Source organism: Urocampus carinirostris, chromosome 11 (assembly GCF_059441175.1).
Source record: "Urocampus carinirostris isolate Australia breed hairy pipefish chromosome 11, RoL_Ucar_1.0, whole genome shotgun sequence".
NCBI lineage: Eukaryota > Metazoa > Chordata > Actinopteri > Syngnathiformes > Syngnathidae > Urocampus > Urocampus carinirostris.
This window is the reverse complement of record NC_142359.1, coordinates 37,978,026-37,997,723: the sequence shown is the minus strand read 5'-3', so window position 1 is coordinate 37,997,723 and position 19,698 is coordinate 37,978,026. Positions and strand designations below refer to the sequence as shown.

The window sequence follows — 19,698 nt, the reverse complement described above, 5'->3', positions numbered from 1 at the left end:
TTGGTGTCAAGAAATCAACTGTGCGAGCAATTATTAGAAAATGGAAGACATCCAAGACCACTGATAATCTCCCTCAATCTGGGGCTTCATACAAGATCCCACACTTTGGCGTCAAAATTATATTGGTGAGAGAGAGCAAGGATCATAGCGAACGACCTACAGAAGGCGCCGCGGCAGGGATGTGCACTGCAGTGGGCTAGAGAGTATGGGAGAATATGTTATGGTCTTTGGGGCTGTTTTTCTGCAAATGGACCAGAACAAATGATCTGTGTATAGGAAAGAATTAATGCGGCTATGTATCAAGACATTTTGAGGGAAAATCTCCTTCCATGGGCAAAGGCATTGAAGATAAGACCTGACTGGGTCAGCATGACAATGATCCCAAACACACAGCCAGGGCAACACAGGAGTGGCTTCGTAAGAAGCATTTCAAGGTCCTGAAGTGGCCTAGCCTGTCTCAAGATCCCAACCCCATACAAAATCTATGCAGGGAGTTGACAGTCTATGTGGCCCAACGACAACCCCAAAACATCAGTGCTCTAGAGGATCTGCATGAAGAAATGGGCCAAAATACCAACAACAGTGTGTGAAAAGCTTGTGAAGAGTTACACAAACCGTTTGGGCTCCGTTATTGCCAACAAAGGGTACATAACACAGTATTGAGATGAACTTTTGGTATTGACCAAATAATTTACCCCCCAAAGATTTGCACATACATTCTTTAAAAATCAAAGTGTGATTTTGTTTTTTTCCACATTCTGCCTTTCATGATTGAAGTATCTAATACAATATAAAGTGGGAGAACTTGCACAATTAGTGGTTGACTAAATACTTATTTTCCCCGCTGTAGATGGGTATGGGTAACGGGCTAAAAGAGTATAAAAATCACCATCATAACTGACAAACCACAAACCTTTACCTTAAAAGAAGAGAAACATTAAAGTCTCAATTATTGACCCTGAAAAAGTCAGAAGTTTTGAGCATGCGTGGTTAAAATTTCCGGTCCTCACAATTAGATAAATACAAGAATGTCAGCCAGTTAGCTTTGATTGAAAACCAGCAAAAGAATTTGTTTAGTTTCAGACGGATCTAACGCAACAGGTTGCATTGTTGGCATGCTGCTTGTGTTTGAATCATGGAAGCACTCGCTGCAATCTGGGCAGCTCCATTCATAAACACACTCTTAAAAAACATCAACGTGGCTAATGTTGCCGTGTTGTGAAAGGACGCCACAGAGCGTTTCATCCCTAATGAGCTTACCATTATCACACAGAGTGCCGCTTTATGTTGCCGACTCACGCAGTCCGTTTAGGCGGCAGACTTGACGGGCCTGCCAAAAAACCTCCGATTGATTCCTGCTGACCTTCTGTTTTTATTTGCTTATTGGTGGATGTTTTGCAGGCCAAATTTTTTTATCTTGATATTTCCGATGCAGCCCTTTAGGCAGTGGGCGATTTCAAAATTAAACTCTCGATTTTCCTTTTACATCTGTCGTTTTTTTACAGAAAGACCGACTGATTTTTTTAGTCAACTACTGTTGGCATTTTGGTCATCTTGTTTGAGAATGTGTCAAAGTTATTCAGCCCATCTAGGCAGCATGCCATTTAGATCCTTCACCTCACATCTCTCACATGAAGGAACATCTCTCGCTCGGTGTGAAAGATTGAGTCATGTTCATCTTCTATTAATTCTGTTTAACTATCTAAATCGTGTTTAAGTTTCACAACCCCTTAAGGCAGGAATTAACAAAAATTGACCGTTGCATTTTAATTTCACGTCCCTCATTTCATGTTACCAGACTAATCTTTTCCAATCTTGAACTAGCAAATGTTATTTTGGTCATCTTGAGAATGTGTCAAAGTCATGCAACCCATCTAGGCAGAAAGTTATTTAGATCATTCTCTTTACAATGAACAATTCTTTTTTTAGTGGACAAGATTGACTTGTCTTCATCTCCTGGTCATTCATCCAAGTGTTTCAAGTAATAAGCTTAATCTTGCTTGAGTTACACAACTCCTTGAGGCAAAACCGGACAAAAATGAACCTTTTCATTTCATTTCACATCCCGTATTTCATTTACTGAGAGTCTGACTAATCTTTGGAACCCCTTCAATTAGCATTGGCATCTCGTTTGAGAATGTGTCAGTTACGTAGCCGCCTAGGCAGCATATTGGACCCCTCTAATAAATACATGTTCCCTTGTGTGAGAGATAGACTTTTGTTTATCCCTCATCAATGTCAATGTTAGAATATCAAACTTTAAAGTGTGAACCTTTTTTGGCAGTACACGATCAAACGTTGACCACTCGATTCCTTATGCTCATCTTTATTAAAAAGTTGTGAAATCAACACAGCAGATCTAGGCAGCAAACTATCAATGATCCCTCGATTTTCTATTAGATATATCTTGCTCAATGCCAAAGATGTTCGGCAGCAGAACATTTGTAATTCTTTTGAGTATACTGAAATAGTAACTAAGGGCCTGAAGCTCAGCAACCCCTTTTTAATGTGGGAAACTTTAGATAGATAGATAGATAGATACTTTATTCATCCCCGAAGGGAAATTCACTTTTCCAGCAGCATCCCTAAGCTGAGAACAATCGAAAATAACTGAGAACAATCGAAAATAACACGGGAGCTGCTGGAGTGGCTGCCATTCGTGACGGCGCCGGAGAAACGATTCAATTTGAATCATGTACAAACAAACAAACAATTGAATCATGTACAAGAAACGATTCAATCTGAATCATGTACAAACAAACAAACAATTGAATCATGTACAACAAACAAACAAAATATTTATGTTTCAATAAGTGGAGTGTTAATAAAATGGGGGGAAAATAATTTCTGATACTGATATAACCAGGTAAAACTAATTTAGACACAATTAAAGTTTGAATTCTTACACGGAGGATTAATCTGACCCATCAAAAATAGTCCATTTTATACACAACACCTGTGTTTTTTTTCATTGATAGTAAAAGACTGACTGATGGTTTAGAGCCCTTTAATTAGCATTTTTATCTCAACATACTTCTTCTGCTGCCAGTCTAATGCGCCGTCAGTGTTTTTGCATACTGCTCCAACATCTTTTTGTCTAAGCTCCATTAAAGAATGTCCGACTCTGCGTTGTTTTCTCACCGCTTATCTCCAAAGCTGCAGCGAGGCACACAAATTCCCTTTTGATGTACACTTGAGGCCGGAGTGTCTTTTTTGTAGCACCTCTTATCTTGACGCACAAATGTTTGCGTCATTACATGATTAACAGGAGGTGATTGATGAAATTGGATGTGGCATGCTGGTTTATTTGGCCGAGGATGGTAGCAAGGTGCAGTATTTACATGTGATCCGCATTCGGAAGTGCTTTCAGGACATCTTTACTATTTTAGTGCACTAGCTCATGGAGTCCCTCAATGACTGTCTATTGATTCTTCAGAGATCGTGCAGATGATTTAAGAGGCCATCATGGCGGCAGTGGCAACCGGACAAAGGGTGATTGCATATGCCGTGTAGCAGAAAAACATCTATTAACAGCGCTTGTCCAAGGAGACCTTAAACACCAATAGTGTGTCCATCTGATTGTATGGCCCATCCACCAATCACAGGCCTCTATTCAGGATTCATTAGCAGTCTGTGAGCTGGCCTGCCCTCACATTTAAACGTTAGCGGATGGCGGCTGAAGAGCCTCACAATCTTGCCAGAACCTGCTGGGTCATAGGCCCGACATTATACCCCAGCCAGAAGTGGGGACGGTGCGCGGTCTATATTCAAACACAGTTTCCTAGGTACATCATTGTCAAATTAGTTTTGTTACAATTCCCAAAATGTATTTATTTCCTGTGAGCTAAATGTAGGCCATAAGCTTTTCTCGCGCTGCCTCTTGGGTTTTGAATAAGTACGCTTGTGAGCCTCGATGGACACGCTGTCCGTACTAATCATACTATACATGACAGTCCAGCTACCGCTAGCTTGAAAGGCTGCTGCCCAATTTGTCTGATTGCGAGACATGCTTTGAGTGCAGAGTTTTTAGGCTTGTTGGGAGCCAAATTACTTAAAAAAACAAAACAAAACAAAAAAAAAAAACCTATAGATTCTATTTATATCTCAAAATGAGGCAACGTGGTCAAAGTTGTACGTATTTTGAGCGGTAAGTGAATCTAGCCAGAAAACTTTAAACCATCTCTCTTTTATGACCTTTAGACAGAAAGATATACACAATAGCCTTCATCATTTTAAGCATGTGAAATAAGTCAAGCCTAAAAAGATAAAGAAAAGTATTGATGGTTCAATTTATTTAATCCTTTTAGGGAAATTCATTTTCACCAACTATACCAGAGGGGTACAGTCATGTTGTCGCAGCAGAGCGTGTGCCCCCCCAAAAATGTTTTACAGCACCATCCAAGTACTAACCAGGCCCAATCCTGCTCAGCATCGCATCCTAGCGTACGCACTCACGCATTACCAGCGTTCGAACTCCGATTTTTTGACCGAACAGCGAAGCAAGAATTGCTCGAAATTTGTGGTCGGACTCAGATTTGTACTAACTGAGAGGCGTTCGAAAACCGGGGTTCCACTGTATATGTTTGCTATTTATTTATATATGTGTAATATGTGGGCCGCAGGCCAAATGTGGCCCGTTAATTCGTTTTACAGTGCATCCGGAAAGTATTCACAGCGCTTCACTTTTTCCACATTTTGTTATGTTACAGCCTCATTCCAAATTGTATTAATTTAATCTCTTATCTCAAAATTCTACACAAAATACTCCATTATGACAATGTGAAAAAGTTATTTATTTTTTTTTTACTTTTTTTGATTTTTTTAAAAATACAAAACTAAGAAATCACATTTACATAAGTATTCACAGCCTTTACCATGAAGCTCAAAATTGAGCTCAGGTGCATCTTTTTTCCACTGATCATCCTTGAGATCTTTCTACAGCTTAATTGGAGTCCACCTGCAGTAAATTCAGTTGATTGGACATGATTTGGAAAGGTACACACCTGTCTATATAAGGTCCCACAGTTGAGTGTGCATGTCAGAGCACAAACACCAAGCATGAAGTCAAAAGAACTGTCTGTAGACCTGCGAGACAGGATTGTCTTGAGGCACAAATCTGGGGAAGGATACAGAAAAATTTCTGCTGCTTTGAAGGTCCCAATGAGCACAGTGGCCTCCATTATTCGTAAATGGAAGACATTTGGAACCACCAGGACTCTTCCTAGAGCTGGCCGGCCTTCTAAACTGAGCGATCGGGGAAGAAGGGCCTTAGTCAGGGAGGTGACCAAGAACCCGATGATCACTCTGTCAGAGCTCCAGCGTTCCCCTGTGGAGAGAGGAGAGCCTTCCAGAAGCAATCCACCAATCAGGCCTGTATGGTAGAGTGGCCAGACGAAAGCCACTCCTTAGTAAAAGGAACATGGAAAAGCACCTGAATGACTCTTAGACCATGAGAAACAAAATTATCTGGTCTGATGAGACAAAGATTGAACTCTTTGGTGTGAATGCCAGGCGCCATGTTTGGAGGAAACCAGGCACCGCTCATCACCAGGCCAATACCATCCCTACAGTGAAGCATGGTGGTGGCAGCATCATGCAGTGGGGATGTTTTTCAGCAGCAGGAACTGGCAGACTAGTCAGGATAGAAGGAAAAATGAATGCAGCAATATATAGAGATATCCTGGATGAAAACCTGCTCCAGAGCGCTCTTGACCTCAGGCTGGGGCGAAGGTTCATTTTTCAGCAGGACAACGACCCAAAGCACACAGCCAAGATCTCAAAAGATTGGCTTAAGAACCACTCCGTGAATGTCCTAGAGTGGCCCAGCCAGAGTCCAGACTTGAATCCAATCGAATATCTCTGGAGAGATCTGAAAATGGCTGTGCACAAACGTCTCCCATCCAACCTGATTGAGCTTGAGATTTATTGCAAAGAAGAATGGGCAAAACTGCCTAAAGATAGGTGTGCTAAACTTGTGGGATCATCTTGAAAAAACTTGAGGCTGTATTTGCTGCCAAAGGTGGATCAACAAAGTATTAAGCAAAGGCTGTGAATACTTATGTAAATGTGATTTCTTACTTTTGTATTTTTAATAAATTCAAAAAAAGTAAAAAAAAAAAAATAACTTTTTCACATTGTCATAATGGAGTATTTTGTGTAGAATTTTGAGATAAGAGATTAAATTAATACAATTTGGAATGAGGCTGTAACATAACAAAATGTGGAAAAAGTGAAGCGCTGTGAATACTTTCCGGATGCACTGTATGTGGCCCGTGAGACATTGCTGAGAGAAGCACAAGAGATAAATGAGCTTCATTACATCAAACAATGACTTGTAGTTTTAAATATAGGCGCCACTTGCAAAGGGCGAACTGTAGCTGTTATTGCTGACTACCATTAGTCAACCAGAGAACATTGAACATTATTTTACTTGGATTAAATGCTGTGGATGCGCCGTTTCAGGCAATACGAAAAAAAAATAGAACTCAGGTGTCTTTGCAGAGGTTTTAACTTCTTTCGATTATACAATGAAACGGCAAAATTCAATATTCAGATAAACATTTTAATGGAAAAAGTTCAAATAAAAAGACTTAAAACGTTTTACACTCATGCTATTTTTAAATAAACTAGTGAAAATTAATTCAATTGTTGTTTCTCTCTCTCTCTTTTTTTTTCTTTTTTTTTACAAAACCACAGTTGATAAACACTACAAGAGATTATCTTAGTGAAAAGAAATTTCGGGAAAAAAAAGACCTCCATAATCATTTTATAATCATAATTTAATTTTGAGCCTCCCAAAACACCTCTCTACCTGAGGCCCACTTTATATGCCATTGATTTACTAGTTCAGCCCTAGCAGAAATGTTTTTTTTTCTAGCATTTTGCCCTTCCTATGAGATTGACACCCCTGATTTACACAAATGGCAGGATTAGTCCTCCATACCTGTCAGAATAAGAAAACCCCTGGGTTTAATTTACAGAAATTGGTCTGTTTAGTAATATTTTTCATCATTTTTTTTCGGTTTTCTGTAGCGTCAAAATGATGTGCGAAGTTATGCCCACCATCAGCGAGGACACAGCGCTGAGCCAGCGCGGCTCGCAAAGCAGTTCATCCGACCCGGACTCCCACTTTGAGCAGTTAATGGTCAACATGCTGGACGAGCGTGACCGGCTTCTGGACACTCTGAGGGAAACGCAGGAAAGTTTGGGTTTGTCCCAGCAGCACCTGCAGGACGTCATCTACGACCGAGACTCACTGCAGAGACAGCTCAGCTCTGCCCTGCCGCAGGTAGGACTATAGAGGTTTTAGACGGCCTGGTTTTTAATAAGCGCCGTGCCCACTTTTGAAATATAGTGGTGCATCTTTATACAAGCACCTCTAAATATGAGAATTTCAATAAGTGGTACGTTTTTTTTTATGATCGACCCATCATACAAATGTTTCAGCATCTGAAGCGACGTCCAAATTACATGATTAGGTTTCCAGTGTCTGAAGTCAGCCACACTACCACTAGAGTTTCGTGCAAGTACGCGCCAATGGCATCCTGCATTGTTTTTCGGTTAGGTGATACCCTTGCAACTCCCCTGCAACAAATTGCCAAATGTCCGTTAATTCAATGGTTGCAACCACCAGTGATAATTTCATTTTCACCATTGCCCATTCATTACGTTTCCAGCCAAGGGTCTTTCGAAAAGAGGAGCGAAAAAAAGTCTTGGCTCCCTAAAATTGAAAAGCAAAATATTGTAGGAAAAATATTGGCAGTCGTCTCCAATTACAGGATAGGGATTACAAAGACCGCCCTTGTGGATGGGTTGGCCTAGTGTCAACCGATCATACTGAAGTCACACCCCACCTCCCACCTATAGAACACTACATTAGCTCCAAAATCACTCTCGTGAATCCGACCGGCGATCACGCTCAACACCAGTTCTCACGGCAAGACGTCTTCTAGTCCGCCATACTTCTCAACAATCTCTTCAAAACCAGATACCTCTGGATTACCATGAAGTAAACCAAGGAAATATTTCACAACAGACTGTTTGGTGCAAGGGCAAAAAATATTTCATTTCCGACATGCTATGAAAATAATTCATGATCATTTACATAAGTTAAGTAGTTTAACACCGTTTATGGATCAATGACTACATGATTGCTACCATATTTTCCACATTCCCGTTTTCCAAGACTGGGATGGCTTGTGTCAACAATGTCCTTTTTTTCTTGTGTGTTTCAATTTTTCCTTGACAGGTAAGTAAATGTCGTTTGACTGTATCAAACAAGTGCATTATTAGATTCTAAATTAAATAAATATAATTGAAAGCAATTAAATCTCAATATCAAAGTGGAGCTGAAGTTGCAGATTTGCTGAGAGAAAGCGGGTAAAGCATGTCAAAGATCTTCAACGTCTAAAGACAAAAAGAGATCCTAAAATCTAAAACAGTGGCGTCAGGCATCACTATTTTATGAAACAGTAGGACAGCACTAAATGAGGGTATTGAAAATCTTATAATTTTGATACTGGAAAACAAGCTTGCTGGGGGCACAATCACTTTCTTTATCAATGGCAGAAATTAGGAAGCGTTCGCCTAGTGGGAAAAACTGCAGGATTTAAACATGAAAGGCAATCCCTATGAATCCAAAAGTAGACAATCAAGGGAGATGTTCAATAATAACTGAGTCATTTTAAAAGCATTCTAGATCTAACCAGAAACAACAATGGCTGGATTGCAAGTTTATGCGCCCAGCGACTGAACTGGCTGTGTGAAAAAGCAATACAAGACCTATAACTGACATTTTACATTTGATCATTTTCAATTAGTCGTTTTTTTTTTTGTAGCTGTGCTTGGATAATAATAATTAAAAAAAAAAAGCTTAGTAGTATTCAGTAATTAAAAAAAAAAAAATCTTTAGCCATATTTATTGTCTTATTTATACTATGTGGTATGGTTATGAACATTGAATATTAGTGTACCTACAGGGCAGTTGCAGTTGATTTAATGGGGGTTTGGTTGCATTTGATGACCTGGGAAAATTGATTAATCCCGTTTGAATTCATTTTAAATAGGAAAACGTGTTTCAATTTACTTATTTATACAACGTCACTGCTGGAACCTATTAAATTCATAAATAGAGGTACCACTGTAAGAGTTTATTTACTTACTTATTTTTGCTTGGGGCAAAAATCCAGGTCACAAGCATTCCCACAGGCCAACATGCTTACTACTCGTGACGGCTCACCACCAGCATCAACAAGTCCTAGTTTGCCCATGCAAACTACCACTGGCAAAAAAACGATGCCGTAAAAAAATTGGTGTACTGTACATTCATTTAGTTGAAGTAACCTTAATTTTAAGTGTGTAGTAAGTGCTTATGTATAATAAACAGTCAATCTCATATGTGTCAACCTCAGCCAATTGCGTTCTCTTTCAATGGTTATAATTCTCCTTTTTAAGCGATAATAAACCAACAAACACAATGCGGCTCACATTTAATCACAGCAAGACAAACTATGCAAAATACAATGACAGTATTTATTTTCTACGATGATGATGTCTGCTACCAGAGTCCGAGACAATCTCGATTTGAGCTGAAATGAGACAAAAACCATTTTTTCCCCCATTACACATAATATACAGCGTAGACTATTTGAAATGATCAAAAAAACAAACAAAAAAACCATAAGATAAGAAAACGTATTGTTACAGGTAAGCAATCACTGGGGTCGGGTCAGTTGCAAATCCACTGCCACGCCAGGTTTGTGTTTTTTTGTTTCTTTTTTGGACAGTTGGATGGTAAACCAGTTGCCTACTTGTTTGTTACTTGGTTCATTGCTTTTCCATTTTAGCTTTTGTTTCTGGTTTGGATCATTTGAGGTTTTGTTTTGTTTGGACATATTGTTTTTGTCACCCATTGTTTGTTACTTTGTTCCTTGCATCTCCATTTCGGGTTTGGATATGGTGAGCTTTGTTTTTTTTATGACATTCGGTGGTTTTGTTCATGTTGTTCATGTTACTTTGTTCATGGTTTTGTTGTTCAATATCATTCTTATTTTAAGCACCCCTGCCTCAGTTCCTGTTCCCTTTCCACCCCAAAAACCCAACATTATACCTATTAAGGGTTCATTTGGGAAGACAAGCATGAACCAATTAGTTTTTTATTATTTCATACAGGGAAAATAGGCTCTTAATACAATAAATTTGAGTTATAAGTCTGATCCTGGAACGAATTAGGCTCGTATAAAGAGGTACCACTCAATTGCTTGAGTGTCCCCGAAGGTGGTATTCTCTTTACCGGGTTGTCCCGGCTCGAACCCAGCGTCATGGCGACGGAGCTTTGCAAATGTCGCTGCGCACCCCGGCGGGTGAAATAAAGGCACTGTTGCGGAGCGCAGCTGAGGCGAGTTTGTATGATATCACGCTGTCGCAGGCTCTGATGAGCGCTCTACTGTACTAGAAGGGGGAGGGGGGCCTACCAAAGGCCTTGCGAGAGGCTCACGCTCCAGCCCCCTCCCTCCTACTCTGGAAATCATGAATACAGATTTCAAAAGGCACCAAGTGGTGCATCCGTTTACTCGTTTGTGTCACAATTTTGGCCCATTAAATATTGCAATCTTTCAACCTCAAAAGAAAAACTTTGGGGACAATAGTGAACCAAAGGCATCTTAAAAGGGTAATCTGAAAAGCCGACGGGTCAGGCGAAGGAAACGAAGGTTATTAAATAACATTCTGGGCCCAAATGAGCTACGGAACAGCCATCCATTATCTGCACCATCTATCCTCAGTAGAGTCGCGGGTGTGCTGGAGCCCATCTTAGCCATCTTCGGGCAGTGGGCAGGGTACACCCTGAACTGGTTGATCTACGGAACAATTGCTGCAAATTAAGGAGTGCAGGGTCAAAATAGCTGACTATATCTTTTATACTGGGAGAGCATTCTGTGAGTCAAAATGAAATAGGAAAATACAAAACTCACATACTAACCAACACTACTACTACATCTTTGCGCCTTAGAGTACGACTTTTCTCCCCTTAAAAATAACTACAGATTTTTCCAAAAGGCTTTTGCAAATCCACAACAAGAAAATTAGGAGACACTAGTATTTTAGTCTACAGCTTTATTTTGAAGGCTTTGTCCGTGAATAAACAGAGGTTAATTTGGGATAAAAGTGAACACTGAGTACCATTTGACCACTACTGTGTAGTGCAACCACACACACACACACATCATTCTTCAAATCAATATTTTAATGAACACTTTTTTCACCATTAGAAGGCGCTGATACGTAACATTTTTAAATAGCCCCAAAATTTTATTATTTTATTAAGAAAAAATGAAATTAAAGTGTTTTTATCTCAAACAACATCTTGTTTATTGAAAACAAGCCCCAAAACAAACTCATTCTATATGAAATTCCAAAACGTTAGTTCTTTTGTACCAACAAAAACAAAAAAAGTATTTTTGTTTAAAGTAAGCACCCTAAAATTATTTTTAGTGTACAAAAAGACTCATCAAAAGTGGTAATTTTGTCAAAAATCAACATCATAATGATAGGGTTAGTTTGTAGAAAGCAACCCAGTGAGTGTTTGGATATGTACGTTTTTGACCCCATCTGAATTTTCAAAATGAAATAAAATAATTGCATTTTAATGTGCTTGGGAATTTACAGAATTTAATAAAAAGTGGCTTGGACAGATGAACAAAATTCAAGAAAAGAAACGGCAAGGAAATCCATTTTTAAGTGAGAATTGCATTTTAAGCACAAGCAAAACTTAATTCACTGAAAAAAAAAAAAAAACGATATTGATTTTATTTATAAGCAAAAAAACATGAACTATCATATGAACGTGTTTTTTTAAGTAGTCTTGAAGTCTTAGGACAAGAAATTTGCAATTACTTTACCAACATGAGGCTCACCTAGGAGAAGCAGACAAAATTGTCCACCATCTTCCCACTAATGGTACCCGCTAAGACCAAAAACATTGCAAAAGTCTGGGCAAAAGAATTATAAGAAAAATTGTGCGGTTTGGTCACTGAGTCTTTATGATCAGTATTCCTCTTTCTGGTTTTGTAAGACTGGTTTATTGTTACACTATACAAGACCACAAAATGTAGTGGTCACATATTACACAGTGTCCCTTTAAGGTCCTTCATTTTGGCTGGAAATGCCATATGTGCCTCGGCTGATATTCAAACCTCAGGGAGATAAAATCATCCTGTTAACAGGCGTTTCCTAACCGTGACATTCAGATTCCCGGTTGGTCCGACGACTGACCTTTTCATCCGGGCATATAAACCGCGCATAAAGATTCATGACTGCGAAATGGAAATAAAGTCCTACTTGAATATTATTGCGATATGGATACGTGTGCTGAATTTGCTAGAGCAAATCTTACAGGGGCGGTGTGTGATATTTAGTGCCTCCAACCATACAAAAAAAACAAACAAAAAAAACCTTTCATTTAGTTAAAAAAAACAACAAAAAAAACTGATTCGAATATTAGGCAATAATACCATAACTATCATACTGATGTTCATTTTTATATATGAATTAAAACAACAACAAAAATCACAGTACGCAAAATTTGTATTCGTCTCAAGACCGGGTGAAAATATATGTCAGCCTGAAGAGGGATGGGCACCACCAGGCTGTAATTGCCCAAGATACACCACAGGAAATAGTGCTCCCATCGTCCTGGCGGTTAAAGGATCCAAACTAACAAAATTCAAATCATTTTTTATTTTTTTTACTGGATGAAAGTTTGCATAACACTCGGTGGCAATAAATATCATTACACACAGTCCCTTTAGAGCAGGGGTCGGAAAACTATGGCTTGCGAGCCATATATGTCTCTTTTCATGAGTACATAAAGCCTGGAGATAAAATTGTTCTCATGCTAATCTCATTTGTAGCATTTCAAAACAGAAGGCACAGAGACAAGTCTGTAGTGTGCATAGCTGGCGTAATGCCAGTATCACCAATGGTTCAGTACAGTATATAAAGAGCATACTCCCCTGTACAGTTTACAGTTATGGTTTCACATCAACAGACCCCAAGGAATTATTTAAATGGAAGCTCATTAAACAATCTAGCTTCCTTCTTAAGACAATTAATAAAAACCCACAAAAACAAAATCTTATCAGCCTGAAACACCAGCCAAGCACACAGAGCAATTCAATTGGGTGAGCGATAGTGGTGGGCGGAACTATGTATACAGCGCACTGCTGTCTGCCCAGCGCAGTCTGCACTGAAGGTAAATATGTCTGTGTTCTCATTTGCAGTATTTTGTGATTTTTGTAAAAAATGAAGGTCAAAATGAGAATCAACAATCTTAAGAAAAATTTAAAGCTGTATATAAGGTGATATTGCTCATAGGCTCCGGCATTATCCTTATTTCGTATTTTTCAACTCACCTAACGTCACTCAGTGAAATAAAATAGGCTGAAATGTGATTTTACCTCATGAGCGAGTTTGGCTGAAATTCGCCCTAGAATATACGGCGTGGTTCACCAAAAAAACGGAAGAAAAAAAATCTAAACATTTTGCTATATGCTCTTTGGGTCAACAAAGTTCCGACCCCTGCTTTAAAGATTCAAAACGTCCTTTGATGTGAAGCTCAAGGTAGACTGCAACACTCCTCGAGCTTTCACGGGGGACAGGGAGAAGTTCCCTGGAGATAGGGGAAGAATCTGGATTCTGATTGTACTTTACTTCCTCCTTCCCCTCTAGGTCTGCCAGCTGGCCTCTGCTCGCTTGGCATCACATGACCAAAATGGTGGGGAAAGAGAAAAAAAAAAAAAGTCCTTTCTTTTCTGACAAGCGTCAATTGTTTTAGCGTTTGAGTGAGCTTTTATTTCCAGCGGCATCCTGACATAGACTGCCAATCAATATGACGGAAAAGGTTATGGCCTGATTAAGGTAAAAGATCACGGGCCCTGGAGAAACAAAGGAGCAAAGTTAGTTCATTAAAAAAATACAAAACATGTTATGCTGCTTTGGCATATTTATACAAATGTTTTTGTGAAAACCTCACAAGGTCCTCCAATGAACGCTAAACATGATGTAATTTGCAGTATGAGGGGAGTGTGGTGTAGGGCAGTGTTTCCAGACTTTTTTTTTTTAAAGGCAAGGCACACTTTTTTCATCAGAGGTTCTCAAGGCCCACTATTCATTAAACATTTTTAACAATGTATTTCGATCATTAGCCTCATGTTTTTTTTTTAATTTAGATTATTGTGCTGCTTAAATTGACCGTTTCCTTTTTTAAATAATTTGTGGTCACTGTGGCTCAGGTGGTAAAATGAGATCATTATATTTTTGCCTGTAATTTTACTTTATTTCAACATGTTTTAAAACACATATTTGTTTTTCTTGAAAAAATCAAATAAAAATTACTTAAATTAAGTAAAATAATCCGTCAGTTAATTTTTTTTTAAACTTAAAAAAACATTTTTTGTAAAATTAATATTAAGTCAGCAAAATTATGTGCAAGATTTTAACTTTATTGATATTGATAAATATTTTATGACTGTATTGCAATAACTTCGTTAAACAAAATTGCTTATAAAACACTACCTCATAAGCAGATTTGTACATAAAAAAAGAAAAAGAAAAAAGGAATCTGCTGCCACCTACTTACAGTTACTCGGATGATCGCTGGACGAAAGCAACAATATTGAGCAATGGCATGTACTTTGAGAAAATAAAGTTGAGCGGCGGGCAGCACGGCAGCGCACTGGTTAGTGCGTGTGCGGCACAGTTCTTAGGTCATGGAATCAAACCTTCCTGTGTGGAGTCTGCATGTTCTCCCCGTGCCTGCCCGGGTTTCCTCTGGGCACTCGGGTTTCCTTTCACGTTTCAAAAACAAGCATATCAGGTTAATTAGTCAGTCCAAATTGTCCCTAGGTGTAAATGAGCGAGTGAGTTGTCTGTCTCTGTGTGGCCTGCGAATGGTTCGCAATCAGTTCTGTCCACTGCCCGAAGATAGCTGGGATGGGCTCCAGCACCCCCTTAACCCTACCGAGGATAATCGGTGCAGATAATGGATGGATGAAAGTTGGGCGACTTACGGCTGCACACTAAACAAGGTCGCACGGCACACTCATGTGCCCATAACATTGGTGGAAAAACACTGGCGTAGAGGATAGCAGGGACAAATACTCTCTTTTTTTAAAATGTTCTTTGTCATAACTCACTACTTTGCATTAATAAGTATTGTTCCTTCTCTTATTAAAAGCTTTGTATAAAAGGATAAAGTTTAGCTTAGGTCAATACAAAGAGTCTTTTTTTAAACGGATGTGAGGTTAAAATGTTTTCTTTTTAACATCAACCCCTTGTAAGATATTTTTAGACAGATGCTGAAACCCAAATTTGGAGTATCTATCGATAACTAATAACGATACCATTACAAACAAAATGTCCTCCCCTTTTGTGAAAAATGACAAATATTTAGAAAGGAATACCTTTAATGGGACATTGTGTATTATTTAGCGCCTCCTGCAAGTAAAAACAAAAAACACAAAAAAAACAAGCTTATTTAAAAAAAAAAAACAAAAAAAAAAAAAATATTGATTTGAATAAGCCAAAATATATGAATGATCACATATATATATTTTTTAAATACTTGTAGGTCAAGACATTTGGATTTATTTTACATGACATGCTCCTTAGGGTACCCTCAAATGCATCAGGTGTTGGGACGCATTTATTTTTACCCATTAAAACAGATCAGGCTTCCAGTGGAGTGGCACAAGCCCTTTTGGGGGTTTTGGCCCCCTATGACCTGCCTATAGCGATGGGTGTGCGATTTTCTTGCCAATCTTCAATATAAATTAACTAAATAAACGTTTTCAGGATCGTAGCCTGTGGATATGCTAGCATAGCAGGTGGTGGGTAGAGTAGCCAAAACGTTTTATTCAAGTAAAAGCACCGTTACTTCAGAATAATATGACCCTAGCAGAAGTAAAAGTAATCATCCAAATATTAGAGTAAAAGTAAAAAAAGTACTCAAAGGAAAAAAGCTACTCAAGTATTGAGTAACTGTAGCAACATCTCATTTATTGATTTAAAAAAACAACTATTCAATCGGATCATCAAAGTCCATCCGATCAACAATAAATTAAATAAATAAATAAATAAATAAGTCTAATTTTGTGGGTCATCTTTAGCATAATTAAATCTTTGCCTCTTTGACGTCAATGAGTTTTCTGGGCTGCCAGCTGGACGTGGTCATTAATTGATGTCAGATGCACTGGAGATAGATAATCGCAGCCTGACTTCCTTTTCAGAGACAAGCGTGATACATCGCATGTATCTCCTATACCAAGGGGTTGTAATTAGCACCGTTTTCGTCTTGCAGCTCATGAACGCGTCGATTAGCTTCAGCTCACGTCACAACAGATGCGATTGAGAACCTTGCCTTTTTAGGCTTTTGGCTGCTGAACCATAAAAACAAACACCAAACATTGGGTTAAGGATAATTGATGTGAATGTCGGCTAGTGCTTAGCACATTTAGCATTACCTTCACTAAAATACTCATACTCATCTTTCTGATTTAATTGCCCCCTATGTTCCTACTCTGAACCTTTGCTCGGAAACTGCAGGTCTACTAGTGATTCCAAGACCAAGAAGGAATATGCAGGTTTCAGAGTGTTGGCATTTGGGCCCCAGTGCTGTGGAATGCTCTCCCCTCAGATTCGTTTAGTAACCTCAGTTAAAGTGTTTAAATCCATGCTTAAAAGACACTTATATTCTAAAGCTTATGAACGATAATGAACTCATACTCTTGTCAGGGAAAAGGAGGAGACTGGCTGTTGCAAGGCGTATGCGTTTTGAGGCATCATACTGGCACTTAGACCTGATGTGGTGTCTGAATGATACTGCAAATGGATGGTTTAAGCAAATAATTACATTGTCATTACTATTATAACTGTTATTACTATTGTCATTATTAGTGTCTGAATGATATTTAGTGATTAGTGGCATCATAGATGCGTAGAACTAATCTGGTATTATAATAACTATTACGATTATTGTTAAATTTTTTGACTATTATTAGTATTATTAGTATCCAATGACGTGAGGTTAAGCCTTATAACAGGGCAAAGCAAATGGTTAAGCTTGTTATAGTTTATGACTATAATTTTTGTTATCATCATAGAGCATATGTTCATTATGGTTACTGTTGAACATTGTTATTATATTGCTGTCACCATCATATTATGCAAATTAATAACAATCTGGATCTATATTTATAAACAAACAATAAGGTGAATAAAGTACATGTGTAGGTGATGATGGTGAAAACCAAACAAAAACTAAATAACTGGGGATACAATCACATAGATATACATTTTAATAACACAAAGCCGACATGTACTGCACATCTCAAAGTTAGGGCAGACAAGCGGGAGCTTGAGCCTCCAGCATCAAGCTCCCATGCCTAGTCTTTTTACTGCACATATAAGGAAACTTAGCAATGGGTGGTCATGTTGCCTGGGGGCAAACCCCCTATTGCAGCAGGTCCAAATATACTTGTATGATGGACGACACACACCACAAAGCAGTCAGTTGTCACCATGAGCACAAGGGAAAAAAATAATGCTATTTTAATATATACTCTTATTATATATTTTGCTGAAAATGTATGGCAACAGCAATGATGATAATGATGACAGTGAAAATAGCGATAATGATGAAGTGACTGCGCATCCACAGAACCAATCTAAACATGTATATTCATGAGGTGTTCTTTTTATATGTAATTACATACGAAATTTAGCTGTCAGAAACAATTTTAAAGGAAGACTGGGTGTAGGATTAAATAAGCATATGCTTCTTCCTATTCCTTTTCGGACATATACGTAAAAATTGTTTTAGTTTTTTTAATTGTTTTGTTTTTAGCGTGTTTGGAATGAGTGGGGAGTTTGGACGCGTTTTAAGGGATGGGCAGGACACTCGTATGATGCGGCAGGGTAAAATGAGTGAAAGCTGTCGGGCGCTGCTGTTGAACAAAAGAGTGTGTTGTGTCACCCTGACCCGAGTGACATAGCGGCTTTTCTTGTGTGTTTGTGTATGTTATGTTGGTGTGTATATTTGCCATTTTTTTCCCTTTTTATTTTCTTTGTTATTGTATGTGTTTGTCTTGCTGTCGGTCACCCCACTTGAGGGATATGACTAAGGTAGATAGATAGATAGATATTGTTTGAAATTAAAGTTTCATTCATGCATCCATTCATTTGTTCGTGTATGCTTTTCATTCATTTCACTTATTAATTTCAGGCAGGTATGTTCTTTGTCACACACAATTTTTTTGGACCATGGCCAACCCAAATGCCCAAACAAGTTGGGCACCTCGGCACCCAAGTTGGTCATGCTTTCGTCCCTCCAGATGAAACGGGACACAAGAAAGCGGCCATGTCACTCGGGTCAGGGTGACACAACACACTTCTGTTCAACAGCAGGGCCCGACAGCTTTCACTGCACTCTTTGTTTACACATGTAAATATTACCTAAATCCTAACAGAATGCCTGAGAGAGTGTGACAAATAAACGCTTTCACCTAGAATCCTGCTTCAGCGTTCCAAGATTTTGGGTCGGGAGCCGTCAATTAAACATTCTGTCATTATCTTTATTTCATGTTGATGGTCCATTTCTGTGCAACCATTGTAACCTAGTTATTCTGGAAGGGGGATTACGTCACGTGTGGCCCCTTCTCAAGGTAGCGTCATTTTCTGAATCCTGAAGTTTTTTCCTTGCCTTTCAAGTCTTTTTGTAATTATTATCTATACAAATAAACATGACTTAACATAACATAATTATTATTTCCATAAAGAGCCCTTTGAATCATTTAACAAGAAACTTTCTTGCTCCACCACTTCCACCCTTTTACTTGCCCCATGGCAGTTTTTCCACAGTCATCCGTACAGCGCTAAGCAAAATGTCGCCATTGTCTCCTAACTAAAAAGAGTTTGACTACGTCCAAGGGCTTTGCACCCGCACTGGCATATGACGGTCACAGGTTAGGCCGCCAAGAGCTGCAGTCGTGAGCTAAGAGGTAGCTATTTTCAGTTTTTCAGGCTTCCTTTGTTTTAAAACTGCTGTAAATTTGTTCAGATGTTATGAATTGTCTTTTTCTACCGCATGTCCCTTTGATTCCAAGTGGCGAGGAGGTAGGTTTACAAAATAAAAGGATGAACAGGTCCCTTGAAGGTTTTATTTACAAAATATTCAGGGCATTTACAAGCCACAGAAAAAATGCTGAAAAAAATTCACAAATGCAAATACAGTGGAACCTCGGTTTTCGAACGCTTCTCAGTTCGAACAAATCGAAGTCCGACCAAAAATCTTAAGAAATTCTTGCTTCGCTGTTCGGTCAAAAAATCGGAGTTCAAACGCCGGCAATGCGCGAGTGCGTACGCTAGGATGCGATGCTGAGCGGCGTACGGGTGTAGATCGCTCTTTTCGTGACCAACTGTTATCGCGTGCGGACGTGCTTCGTTTTGCTTTCGCTTTTAATAAAGGTGTAAGAAGTGTTTTAGCCCCTAATTATGCCTCCGAAGAAAGTCAGTGCAAGCAGCAAATTTGCTACAGGTGAAAAAAGAAAAGTAGTGCGTACAACTATTGCATTTAAGAAAGAAATGATAGCAAAATATGAAGGAGGTGTGCGAGTGTCTCTGATCTTGCCTGCGCCTTCTGCTGAC

General features: G+C 38.9%; 1 protein-coding gene across 7 annotated transcripts in view; it reads left to right on the top strand.

Annotated features, from left to right (window-relative positions):
* Positions 1-19,698, top strand: part of ppfia2 (PTPRF interacting protein alpha 2) — a 107,047-nt gene that overhangs the window by 3,108 nt on the left and 84,241 nt on the right. For all 7 annotated transcript variants that reach the window (XR_015852006.1, XR_015852007.1, XM_088347413.1 and 4 more), the window contains exon 2: positions 7,033-7,288. Coding sequence is in view for 5 of the 7 variants with exons in the window: in XM_088347413.1 (XP_088203539.1) it covers positions 7,040-7,288 (249 nt within the window). In the remaining 2 variants the exon portion in view is untranslated. The remainder of the gene's footprint in view (positions 1-7,032; positions 7,289-19,698) is intronic.